The sequence below is a fragment of the Notolepis coatsorum genome, assembly GCF_963971535.1.
Source record: "Notolepis coatsorum genome assembly, chromosome: 3".
Classification (NCBI taxonomy): domain Eukaryota; kingdom Metazoa; phylum Chordata; class Actinopteri; order Aulopiformes; family Paralepididae; genus Notolepis; species Notolepis coatsorum.
The window spans coordinates 1471760-1485958 of NC_140167.1; the positions used below are offsets into that span (position 1 = coordinate 1471760).

General features: G+C 44.3%; 1 protein-coding gene across 1 annotated transcript; it reads right to left on the bottom strand.

The window, feature by feature from the left end:
• Window positions 1-2298: 2298 nt before the first annotated feature.
• mapre3a (microtubule-associated protein, RP/EB family, member 3a) lies at window positions 2299-11996 on the bottom strand (the record flags this gene model as incomplete). The annotated part of the gene is made up of 6 exons (XM_084310683.1): window positions 2299-2367; window positions 3285-3437; window positions 6714-6859; window positions 9169-9361; window positions 11071-11216; window positions 11876-11996. 6 exons carry the CDS (start codon window positions 11994-11996, stop codon window positions 2299-2301), a joined length of 828 nt encoding a protein of 275 aa, XP_084166809.1.
• Window positions 11997-14199: the final 2203 nt, after the last annotated feature.

Sequence of the window (14199 nt, forward strand, 5' to 3'; positions counted from 1 at the left end):
ATCAAAACACGACATAAGATACAAACCACAAGACGGGAAAAAAAAGTATTTCACAACTGTTTATTTACTCAAAACTCAAAAGATGAGTGTTCTGCAAACATTTCACACAGTCCATGAAGTGCACGTTCCTGAGCCTATGTCGGTCAGGTTTGCAAAACGAAAGCAGCTTTGGGGGGGAGAGGGGGGGGGGGGTTAATAGGAAGACTCCTTTTGTTAGTCTAGTTGCCAATGACGACCAGCATCATTCTGAGCTGGTCCCAGACCTCTTCATTATTAGGGCTCATAAGCCACGCCCATTACCAGGGTCAACAGCCAATCAAAAGTAAAAACACAACATGATTAGCGGTAAAAACAATGACAACTGCCATGTGACGAATAGCCTATGTTAACTCAGTGTTGGACAGTCGAATTAAACATTCGAATGGCTAATAATCTAAAAAAAAAAAAAAAAAAAAAAACAATGTCAGTCTGCAGAGTTGACCTCTGGTGTCGGGTTTTCTAACCTCTAACCTGAGTTCAAACCCGTTGGCTACTCTACGTTGTGGCCTAGTGATTATACATCACCACGGCAACGGACCAGAATCATAAATCTCCACGCGAAATACATTTACAGAGAAAAAGACGAGTCACTCATTCACAGTCATTATGTGTAACATTCTCATGCTCAGATATGTTGCTGATCGATAATCAGTGGTCTAGCGGCGTCGATCGTATATACGCCCTGTCGAGTCGCCATGCGGCCCCTCCGCGTCTCCGCATGCCGCGAGCCCTCGGTGACGACGAATCATAACCGTAACACGATGGCTACGTTCAGACTGCAAGCGAAAGTGGCCCAAATCAGACTTTTTCTTTTTTTTTGCTCATAATATACTCAATTCTGATTTGGGCCACTTCAGATGGGTCCTTTAAATCTAGGTCTGTTTTGTTTTGATTAGCTGGCCTGCTCCACTGCATTCAACTTATAAAGTAATCATAAACTGTAGGGGTGTAAAGGTACACGTGTTCGTACCGAACCGTTTCAGTACTGGACCTTAGGGTCAGTACGGCTGTGTACCGAACTAATACAACGTACGTTAACCACTAACGAACACACGTGCAGAACCTTTTTTGCGTGCAGAATTTAATTAAAAACTTGATTATTAATTTCAATATAGAATATTCATCGACAGCCCTACAAGTACAATTAGTTGCTGCACACTACATCACCCCTGAGTGGAACATGGAAAGCCAAACTTTCCCCCACTGTACCGAAAACCCGTACCGAACCGTGACTTCAAAACCGAGGTACGTACTGAACCGTTAACTTACACCCCTAATACACTGTGACGTCAGTGTCCTCCGTGTTTACGTCCATCTTCTTTATTGTTCATTTGCTCATGCAGGTCAGTTCAGGAGGAGTGACCAGTTCACACTGGAATCTGATCTTGACCACATAAAAAAAAAAAAAGATTAAAGCCAAACAAAAGAAAATCAGATCCGAGCAATAAATCAGAATTGAGCAGTAAAAGCTTGCAGTGTGAACGTAGCCGGTGCGAGGGGGCGTGGGTGTTTCATTTATGTACAGTAGGCTTCGCACAAACGTTGCTACACATCAGTTTCTTTTATTAAGAGAAACATAAGTTAAAATAAATAAACTATAGAGATGAATGGTTGCTTTGATCCGAGCTCCAGCAGCAGCGTGTCCCGTGTGAGAGGGGGCCTCCTCCGCACTCTGCCAGGGAAGCAGGAACAACGGGAGGCCAACCAACAGGCCCGTGGCGAAACGCACGACTCTCTTATCTCTTATCATCACGAATCGAAACGATCGGTAATATTTACACATTTCATTCCACCGTCCGGCCGTAATACTCCCCCCCCCCCCCCCCGCATACGGTGGCCTTCGTCTGGCTCCTTTTTCTGAGTTACTCATGCTAACATAACCGGGATATGTTATTGTTGCTGCTACGGTGACTGGAAGGGGGGGGGGGGGGGGGGGGGCAGGGGAGGGGGAGGGGGGGGGGGGGGGCAGTAAATGATAAGGGGTTGTAGTGTATTATGTAGACAGCCAGAGGGCGGGAGGGGGGAGGGGTACAGGAACAAACAGATAATGAGAGAGAGAGAGAGAGAGAGAGAGAGAGAGAGAGAGAGAGAGAGAGAGAGAGAGAGAGAGAGAGAGAGAGAGAGAAAGAGAAGGAAAAGAGAGGAACACACGAGGAGTATTTATATGGAGCGTGCAGAGAGAACAGAATAGGACAAATGAGGACAATAAGGGGGGGTTGAGGGGGGGGGGGGGGGCAGAGACGTTAGGAGGGGGGGGGGTCAGTATTCATCCTGGTCCAGGTGGGCCTGCTCGTCGAGCTCCTCTTCATCCGGTGGGGCGAAGCCATCCTGACACACGGAGAGGAAGATATTAGCTAAATCCATATTCGAACGATTGCAACTCATTAAAATGTCCAAACATGAAAAAGAGAGCCGCTCTTCTGATAGTACGTTAAAGGTGCTATAGGTGGGCGGCTGATTGGCGCAGTGGGCAAGGCGCTCGCCACTAACGCAGGATATGCTGGTATCGAGCCCAGCTCTCGCCGTTGCTACCGGCTTGGCCGGCCGTCATACTAACACAATTGGCAGTGTTAGAGGGTGGGAGAGCCGGTGGGTGGGGATTGGACGTTGTGGACAGAGACTCCTACAGGTCGGTTGGGTGACGCCTGTGCGACGGAAGCAGGAAGTAGCGGGGGCAGCGGGGGCAGCGTGAGCCTCTCACGCGTTACTCCTCGCCACTGAGAGTCCGCGCTGCTGCGGTGAAAAGATGCGACAGGCTGCCTCCTCGTGTACCGGAGGGGACACGTGATGCAAGGCTTCTGTCCTCACTACAGCCGACCAGTGGGAGGCATAGTCTAGCAACGTTCAAGACAGGGGAGGGGAGAATTGGATAATACGGAATTGGGATGGGAGAAAAATAGAAAATAAGGAAGAAAAAAAAAAGTGCTATAGGTAACATTCAGCCACTAGATGTCACACTAGAGCACCTAGAGTGTCATTTATCCATTCGGTGCGTTCCACGTGGGGGGGGGGGGGGGGAATGGGAAGTAGGGAGGGGGACACAACTTGTAAACAACAACATTCATTTTGGACCCGCAATTTTTTTTTTTTAATTATGCATTAATTAATCAATATATTTTGGTGGGGAAAATAAATACTTGTATTCCTTTTGCAAATATCTGTGGATGTAGTATAAAATAAAATAAAAAAGATTACTCTAAATAAAGATGTTATCTATAGCACCTTTAATTATAAGGACAATATACCTCTGTCTGGTAGAGAATGTTGATGATCTTTGAGAGGACGGTGTTGCTCTCACTCTCGTGTTCCTGGCAGATCAGCTCGATGTCCCGGAGTTTACTGAAGTAGAAGTCTCTCTCCTTCTCTAGACCGTCCACCGTCAACTTCAACTCCATCAACTGGGCCGACGCAGGAGGAGCAGAAGAGAGAGAAGGTCCAACGCAGGCCGTTAGTTCCCAACATCAAAGGTTACAGTATGTTGTCATCTCGTTCACAGCCAACTATGTCAAAGGATTTATGGTTTTAAACTACTGGCAATAAAGGGTTTATGGGTGTAGGTCAACAATGGATTGCTCTTTGCCCCTTTTCCTCATAGAAAGTAGCTGTGTACGACCATCCACACCCCTTCACACGCCCAGAACACGACTTGCCCTTGAAGGTGCTGTAAGTGGTATTTTTTTGTTTATGAGTGGTCGAGGTGTTAAAATAATAGCTCTACATTCCGACAGCCATCACTGATATATAGAGTGTCTGGTCAGTAACATGGGTCTCTCAGTCCCTCCACTCTGCAGTAAACAGCCATCACTGATATAGTGTCTGGTCAGTAACATGGGTCTCCCAGTCCCTCCTGCTCTGCAGTAAACAGCCATCACTGATATAGAGTGTCTGGTCAGTAACATGGGTCTCCCAGTCCCTCCACTCTGCAGTAAACAGCCATCACTGATATAGTGTCTGGTCAGTAACATGGGTCTCTCAGTCCCTCCACTCTGCAGTAAACAGCCATCACTGATATAGAGTGTCTGGTCAGTAACATGGGTCTCCCAGTCCCTCCACTCTGCAGTAAACAGTCATCACTGATATATAGTGTCTGGTCAGTAACATGGGTCTCCCAGTCCCTCCACTCTGCAGTAAACAGACATCACTGATATAGAGTGTCTGGTCAGTAACATGGGTCTCCCAGTCCATCCACTCTGCAGTAAACAGTCATCACTGATATAGAGTGTCTGGTCAGTAACATGGGTCTCTCAGTCCCTCCACTCTGCAGTAAACAGCCATCACTGATATAGAGTGTCTGGTCAGTAACATGGGTCTCCCAGTCCCTCCACTCTGCAGTAAACAGCCATCACTGATATAGAGTGTCTGGTCAGTAACATGGGTCTCTCAGTCCCTCCACTCTGCAGTAAACAGCCATCACTGATATAGTGTCTGGTCAGTAACATGGGTCTCTCAGTCCCTCCTGCTCTGCAGTAAACAGCCATCACTGATATAGAGTGTCTGGTCAGTAACATGGGTCTCTCAGTCCCTCCACTCTGCAGTAAACAGCCATCACTGATATAGAGTGTCTGGTCAGTAACATGGGTCTCCCAGTCCCTCCTGCTCTGCAGTAAACAGCCATCACTGATATAGTGTCTGGTCAGTAACATGGGTCTCTCAGTCCCTCCACTCTGCAGTAAACAGCCATCACTTATATAGAGTGTCTGGTCAGTAACATGGGTCTCCCAGTCCCTCCTGCTCTGCAGTAAACAGCCATCACTGATATAGAGTGTCTGGTCAGTAACATGGGTCTCCCAGTCCCTCCACTCTGCAGTAAACAGCCATCACTGATATAGAGTGTCTGGTCAGTAACATGGGTCTCTCAGTCCCTCCACTCTGCAGTAAACAGCCATCACTGATATAGTGTCTGGTCAGTAACATGGGTCTCTCAGTCCCTCCTGCTCTGCAGTAAACAGCCATCACTGATATATAGTGTCTGGTCAGTAACATGGGTCTCCCAGTCCCTCCACTCTGCAGTAAACAGCCATCACTGATATAGAGTGTCTGGTCAGTAACATGGGTCTCCCAGTCCCTCCACTCTGCAGTAAACAGTCATCACTGATATAGAGTGTCTGGTCAGTAACATGGGTCTCCCAGTCCCTCCACTCTGCAGTAAACAGTCATCACTGATATAGAGTGTCTGGTCAGTAACATGGGTCTCCCAGTCCCTCCACTCTGCAGTAAACAGCCATCACTGATATAGAGTGTCTGGTCAGTAACATGGGTCTCCCAGTCCCTCCACTCTGCAGTAAACAGACATCACTGATATAGAGTGTCTGGTCAGTAACATGGGTCTCCCAGTCCCTCCACTCTGCAGTAAACAGCCATCACTGATATAGAGTGTCTGGTCAGTAACATGGGTCTCTCAGTCCCTCCACTCTGCAGTAAACAGCCATCACTGATATAGAGTGTCTGGTCAGTAACATGGGTCTCCCAGTCCCTCCTGCTCTGCAGTAAACAGCCATCACTGATATAGTGTCTGGTCAGTAACATGGGTCTCTCAGTCCCTCCACTCTGCAGTAAACAGCCATCACTTATATAGAGTGTCTGGTCAGTAACATGGGTCTCCCAGTCCCTCCTGCTCTGCAGTAAACAGCCATCACTGATATAGAGTGTCTGGTCAGTAACATGGGTCTCCCAGTCCCTCCACTCTGCAGTAAACAGCCATCACTGATATAGAGTGTCTGGTCAGTAACATGGGTCTCTCAGTCCCTCCACTCTGCAGTAAACAGCCATCACTGATATAGTGTCTGGTCAGTAACATGGGTCTCTCAGTCCCTCCTGCTCTGCAGTAAACAGCCATCACTGATATAGAGTGTCTGGTCAGTAACATGGGTCTCCCAGTCCCTCCGCTCTGCAGTAAACAGCCATCACTGATATAGAGTGTCTGGTCAGTAACATGGGTCTCCCAGTCCCTCCTGCTCTGCAGTAAACAGCCATCACTGATACAGAGTGTCTGGTCAGTAACATGGGTCTCCCAGTCCCTCCTGCTCTGCAGTAAACAGCCATCACTGATACAGAGTGTCTGGTCAGTAACATGGGTCTCCCAGTCCCTCCACTCTGCAGTAAACACCAATCACTGATATAGAGTGTCTGGTCAGTAACATGGGTCTCTCAGTCCTTAATCTCCTCCATGTCATCCTCGAGTTTCCTTTGTTTGGCCGCCATTATTGTTATTTTGCCTTCTTATCTTCTCTGTTTCAGTAGTTTTTTAGCACTTTTGCTCAGTTATTTTGTTAGTTTAAACAAACAAATTCACAGAGAATCCTTGCTGGTGCATGTGCCGCCATCTTGGTTTTCCCAGCATGCACCTCAGTTCTCAGTTCAGCTCATCCACTCTGCAGTAAACACAAAATACATTTCAAAATACAATCCGTTCCCACTTTATCCAATCAGGGGAGAGAACTCCACACTGCAAAAAATGGTCTGACAAAAACAATAACTAGTTTTAAGCAGATATGGGCTTGAAACAAGTAAAATAATCTACCAGTGCAGTAAGCTAATAAGATTGGTTTGTAATATTTCATGAAATGAGTACAAATATCTAGGGTTCTCTCTCCTGATTGGATGAAGTGGGAACAGGATACCAGAAAATGTATTTTGTGAGCCACTGTCGCCCCGTGACCTCTGACCCCTGTCACCTGCTGGTTCAGCTCCATGACCTCTGCGTCGCTGCCCCCCCCGTTCCTGGACAGAGACGGGTTCTTCCTCAGCGCCGGGGTGGTGTGTTGGACCCGCTGTGGAGCGGGTATGTTCTTGGGCACCGTCGGAGACGTTCTCTGTGGTCCTGTGGAATGTTCAGAGATGGTTCAGCGACGATTAGCGATCAACACGAATAGCGATTTTAACATTTAATTGGGCTTGAATGCAGTCACGGCGATGGACGCAGCTAATGTGTAAAAGCACGGCGTATCGTGTTGTGTCTTTCATGTTGCTGATTCTGCATGAACTGAGACATTTCTCTCTGTCTGAATATATCTATATATATATATATCTATATCTGTACATATACCTTACCTACTCTTACTAGTTACACTGCTGGCTAGTATGACTTACTACCATAGTGTCTGTATACCTGTATCACTGTACATAATAATACTTGTACATACATCTGATTAGCACTATTACTCAGTAGTACTAATTTATATATTTTATATCCAATTGAATCACCTGTACATTGTATATTACTATTGCACTTTACTGTTACATTTGCACTCTGGTTGGATGCCAAACGTCTTTGCTTGTGCTGTATGACAATACATTTGAATCTAATCTAATCTAATCTAATCTAATCTAATCTAATCTAGTCTAATCTAGTCTAATCTAGTCTAATCTAATTTCAAATCGACGGACAACGAAGCAGACACAAAAGACACAAAAGACACAAACAGTCATAAAGTGATTGCGGTTATAAAGAAGCCAATCTATTCATCAACACTTTACAACGTGTGGCTGAACACCAGCCCTTATCTTAACATAATTACAAGAGCTAAGTGTGTTCTGCCAAAGCTATCCGTGCTCCGAGGGAATTAAACGTGACATTTTGGACAGAAGTCAAACTGTATAAAAAAAGAAAAGAAAAAGAAACATGCAACCACACAACGTCTTGAGAACGTCCCTCATAACGGCCTGCCTAACCCTAACCCTTACTCTGCGGTTTCATTTACAAACCAGACTCATGACACATCAGATGTCAAGTTAGATTTCGATCTTAACGCCCGAAGGCGAAGCAAGAGAAAACTTGCACAAAGCAGGGCTGGTGAAGGCTGGAGACATTACTGTGTTTAGTCAAAATGATAACACAGAGAAAACCGTTTCGTTCGTCAGTCCAATTCAAAGGGATCTTTTCTGAGGGACGTGCTGGACGATTATATCATGTAATATATCAGGGAAATTACATTTCATGAAACAATTTTGTGGTTTTTCTGTCATTGATGATTATCAATTAGAATTGGTAACAAAAGAAAAGTTACAGTATGAATTTTCAACACTCATTAACCCCAATAATGTCGCCTCCACAAGGCACAGAAGTGACGGACACACATAACCCTAATCCACTAAGGGCACGGTTGGTACGAAAGTGATGGTGCGCCAAGCGGATGCAGACAGGCTATTATTATATTATTACATGATCACACGGCACATCATATATTGTAACGGAACGTAGACCAAATGCGTCCACATTTTTATAGGATTCTAGCACATTTTCATAACAATAGCGAATATTACCGTTTTCATTGAGGTTTCTTACAAATTAACGATGCTTTATGTTGTCCTTTATATGCCTATTATCATTAAAATCTTAAATTGTACCATATGTCCCCCTTTAGACAACATATGTAACGCTACCAGCGCACTTTTGTTAAGATAATTAGTTTACCATTCACGGTCGCTATACTGCGGTCGCATACCGCTGTTTAGATCACGTCGAAGAATAGATACATCCCAGTGACCTGTGACCTGTGCTAAGGATCTTGGGAAATGTATTCATGTAGTTTTCAACATTTTCACCTTTTAATTTTAAACCAATGCTGCCATCTAGAAATTCCCACTTTTTACTGGGAATGGGGCGTGGCCGTATTTGGTCCCAGACAATAAGAGTGGCTGCGATTGGTCACCGTGACGTTACATCATTTATGATAAATGTTTTATAATTTTTTTTACAATGAGTCATATACTATAATAGTATAACACTATAATATTAGTGTAGCCTAATTTCCATCTGCAACTGTGAAGAAAAACCCCATTAAACAGAATGAATAGACACATACTGTTGGAGATAGTGTTGTCTGAGGGCCCAGGGACAGGCGAACCCTCACACATACATACAAAGAATATATATATATAAAAAAAAAAATAATAATAAAAAAAGGTTTTTTATTAAAAATAGAAAATTCAAATCTTGATTTAGAATTCGAATGTCAACATTATGAACGAAGCTTCGAACTATTCGGTACAGCCCTAATAATAATAATCTAGCAATCATTCCAGTGAATCCTGTGCAACGCGCCAGTGGCTTGCGGGGCGGAGCGCTTGTTTTGAGCCATCCAAAGCTCGCCAAGGCCGTGCAGCGGCGGCGCGAGGCCGTGGTGTTACCTGGGGGTCTCCTGGGTCTGTAGATAAAGTGATCACCTGGATAGGGCGCCGGCGACACGTCTTGCCCCTGTCTGGCCTGTAGGGGGTCGTACTCCTTCCCGTCGTAGTTGGCGTCGAAGAACTTCTTGAACCACTGCACGAATTCAAAGTTGTCCTGGAACTTTCCTTTTACGAGTTTTTCTACGGGGATTATCTGCAGAATGAGATAAACGGGGGAACAAAATGATACATCGATTCGTATGATTCTCAAGACGTGACGTACATTTCCTACCAATGTGGCGCAATGCCATCAACACAGTGGCCACGGGTGTCATTTATTGATGATCACCTGTTATTTGGAGTATAATCACCTGCCACAATTGAAAATGGGGGACCCTGATGTAAACAAGACGAACGTCTTTCTCTGGTCTGCATCCCCTTAACAATTGTGTGTATTGAGCCGTACTGTATTGTACCCATTCTGCAATCTGTTAATAAAGTTTTCAATCAATCAATCAATGCCATTTGCCTACCAAGATGTCCGTGATGATCTAATACTACCTGGACGACCGCTCCTACCAAGTATCTTGGAGAGGCACCCTGTCGACCTCCTCTTCTCTCTCTACACCAAATCTCTGGGTAACATTATCACTTCTCATGCCTTCTCATACCACTGCTATGCCGATGACACTCTGCTCTTTCTCTCCCTCAAATACCCAAATCTCTAAACGGATCTTGGCCTGTCTGACATTTCCGTCTGGATGACGACCTCAAACTGAACCGGAGCAAAATGGAGCTACTTCACTTGCCGGCTGAATCCTCCCCACCGACCGACCCACTCCTATTTGGGCTCCTGGGGGGTCATTAAAGGAACACGCCCACCTTTTGGGAAATTAGCTTACCGTCTTCTCCAGAGAGAGACAAGAAGATAGATACCTGTTTCCTCTCTGTGTGCGTTCAGTAGAAAGCTATCTGGCGGCCTGTTAGCCTAGCTTAGCACAATGAATGGAAGCGGACAGTGCTGGTTAGCCTTCGGGGGAGAGGTGTTAGTTGGACAATGCCTAGGCTAACCGATCATGTCCGCTTCCATTCATTGTGCTAAGCTAGGCTAACGTGCAGCCAGATAGCTTTCTACTGAACGCACAGAGAGGAAACTGGTATCTATCTTCTTGTCTCTCTCTGGAGAAGAAGGTAAGCTAATTTCCCCAAATGTTGATAATTTTGTTTTGCAACATTATATTTTGTATGTTTTTTTTTGTGTGTGGACCCCAGGAAGACTAGCAGGTTGCTATGGCACCAGCTAATGGGGATCCTTAATCAAATCAAATCAAATCAAATCAAATCAAATCAAATCAAATCAAGTGAGCGTCTCCATTGTCTGTAGAACCTGGCTGGACCTGGCTGGACCCTGGCAGAGACAGACACCTTCCACAACCTGGCTGGACCTGTTGTATCGTCGCGGTTTAGCTTGTGTACCACAGTGGGTGGTTGTGGATTTTGAAAGGGTGCCTATAGCAACCGGAGAGTTTACAAGAAACACAATGGAGACGCAAACCCAACCGTACCATACCATGCTAGACCAGGGCCAGGCTGAACACAGCTAATGGAGACAAGGTATACAATACATCTACTCTAATCATAGACCACTCTAATCTGAAATCTAATCTCCACTGTTATCTCCCCACCTATACAGTATAGACAGTTATGGAATTATGGTCTCTAAGCCATATGTAACACAACAAACATCTTCTCAGGTGGGGGGGCCCCTGAGACAAGATCTTATCAAATGGGGGGGGGGGGGGTCCAGGTCCTAACGTGTAGTGTATCGATGTAGGGGCAGGCAGAGAGCCGCTGCTCTCTAAGGCATTATTCCAATAACGAAATAAGAGATAATGTGTATAATAATGAAAAGAAGCGTCTGACCTTGTCGACGCTCATCCTCTTGAAGGTGGCCTGGAGGACCTTGAAGTTGTGTATGAACTCGTGCTCCAGCTTGGCCTGGAACTTCACCTTCTTCAGCAGCACGCAGCCGGGGAACAGCATGTCCATGAACTGGCAGTACGTCGCCCCTGGAACACAGCAGCGATGACGGGGCGAGAACCACAACCATGCCCGTTAACGCCGTCATTGACATTTTCCTAACGTCGTTAGCCCTTTCACTAGCACACTACCGAAGGTTAACCCTTTACTATCACACTACAGACGGTTAACCGTCTGTAGTGTGATAGTAAAGGGTTAACCTTCTGTAGCGTGCTAGTGAAAGGGTTAAACCGTTTGGTAGTGTGGTAGTGAAAGGGTTGCAGGCCTCACAGACAAATAAATAAATAAATAAATAAAGTCACACAGACAGAGGCATCATGTATATATATAACCGCATCACATATCGATCACATTATTGATTACATTCCCACACGCAAAATAACTCAATTTGCACAGTTGAGGATTACATCATGCACGAAGAGAACAACAAGAGAAGGAATCATTCAAGTGATTTTGGTGAATGGTGTATTTATATAGTAGCTTTTATCCAAAGCGCTTTACAATTAGTTCCCACATCTCTCCCACTCACACACCGACGGCGGGGGGGGGACCATGCAAGGTGCCGACCTGCTCATCGGGAGACGTCAGGGGGGTTTAAGTGTGATTCTGTGGGAGACGTCAGGGGGGTTTAAGTGTGATTCTGTGGGGTACGTCAGTCGGGGCCTGATGGAGTAATAAGACTCCTTACCTGAACATAGCTGCTCGATCTTGGTGTAGTTGAGGTGGAGAGAGTCGTTGACCCACGCCAGCATGTCATGTCGACTCAGGTTGTCAATGGACACGGATGTGGCGTAAACATTCACTGCCATGCCCTCCTGCTGGGGGGGGGGGCACAAGGTGTTACACATGTGCCACACTGCCATGCCCACAGCCCTCCTATAGGGAGGTGTAGTGGTCACGTCGTTGCTGTTTCCGGCCGGTCCGCCTCGCAAAATTGCAACGTTTTTCCCCCATTGCCCATTTCTAAATCATCTCGTTTAAAACAAATGAAGCATGAACATTTGCACGGTGTACCTTTCTGTGCTTATTCATCCACAATCTATAGCTCAACATGAAAATATTCACAATTAATCGTAAAAAAAAATCGCAGAATTTTATTTCAACCAGAAATGCTTAAACAATAATGTTGGTGATAGAAGGGAACTCATTTTGTGCAAAAATGGAACGCTTTTCAATTTCCATGCGGCAGAATTGTTACAATAGCCGATAATCCATTTTCCCAATGATAGATCCCTATGAGGGTGGACCTCGCGGGCGCTCCAGAGTGACGTCAGACTACACCTCCCTATTTGGAGGGGGACAAGCTTCTATGACTGACAGAGACATCTTAAAGGTGCACTATTTTATCTATTTATCTATTTTATACTTGCTATACTTATTTTATTTTATACTTATCTATCTTGTCTAGCACCGTCTCTGGAGCGTAACAGAAAGAAGCATTTTGTATAAAAGTATTCTGTACTTCTGTATGACAACTAATAAAGAAACTTGAACTATGTCGTTTTGTGATAGTGAGAGAAGTGAATAATTTCTAAGGTATATTTTCACAACTGAATAAAACGAATACGACTTTAAGTAGACATACTCATTGCTGTTGTTCTGTAAAGTGATTTAGAAGTGTTCTGTAAAGTAATTTAGAAGTGTTCTGTAAAGTAATTTAGAAGTGTTCTGTAAAGTAATTTAGAAGTGTTCTGTAAAGTAATTCAGGACTGTTCTGTAAAGTAATTCAGGACTGTTCTGTAAAGTAATTCAGGACTGTTCTGTAAAGTAATTCAGAACTGTAATGGTTCTATAATGTTCCTTCAGGGGGAACATGCAGAGTACATGAGAAAGACAAACAGCTCTGACAGCTCTGAACATCTACATGTCTATATTATGTGTATCAGTGATAATCAAACTGCAAAGAGGCCCATTACTGTAAGATGTTAGATCCTAATATGAATAACTATGTGATTTAATGTTCTATGCAAGTTTTCAAGTTCAAGTTTTGTTTTATTTGTCACATGTACGTTACAGTAAAATGCTTGGTTCTGTATATGAGCCTCCTGAGATTGTGCTTCATACAGTAAAAAAAGTTAAAAGAATAAATGTCCAAACACTATACAAAATATATACAATATACAGAACTAAAGTACAAAATGCAACAAAATGCAAACATGCAAAAAATAGGTATAGAGATGTAGTGCAAATCTTTTAGTAATGCATAGATAAGATATGGTGTAGTGTTAAAAGAGTGTTTAAAGTGTCTACGTGAATGTAACCCTTTCACTGCCACACGACAGAAGGTTAGCCACTTAGCCCTTTACTATCACACAACCGACGGCGAAATGCGGAGCTAATGATGCTAATGATGGAGCATCGCCGTTGGTTGTGTGATAGTAAAGGGCTAACCTTCTGTCGTGTGGCAGTGAAAGGGTTAAAGGTGCACTATGTCGTTTTGTGAGAGTCAGAGAAGTGAATCCTCTCTAAGGTATATTTGAATAACTGAATAAACAAACTGTCCTGACTCCTGAGAGGAAAACTGGAACTCTGGAAACACTATTTTGAAGCTATAGAAAGCTTCCTGAAAAGTTACTGTGTCATTGTTGTCGTTTACAAAGGCAGGCCCTGCCATCTTTATTAGCAAACATACTGTATTCTACAGTATAGGGCCTTATGTTTGGTTCACAGTGCCTATAGAAAGATATGTTGTTTTCATTTATGATAACACGAGATGAGATCATTCTATAAGAATCACAGTAAATGTCTTTTGCAGGATTCTGCAAACAAATCCCCCTCCTCTGAAACAGCATAGTGCACTTTTAATAATTCAAAATCAACCTTTTTAGGGGTTATATAATGAAAGGTATACTACAATAATTTACCTTTTCTGATAAGGTGTATGGAAGGATTGCATTTTGACAATATACACTATTTTGATTGGATATAATCACAAAATAAAACACAATGTACCCGCCCAGTGTTGTGATTGTATCACCGATATACAACACAGATTACAGTAGCCTACAGTGT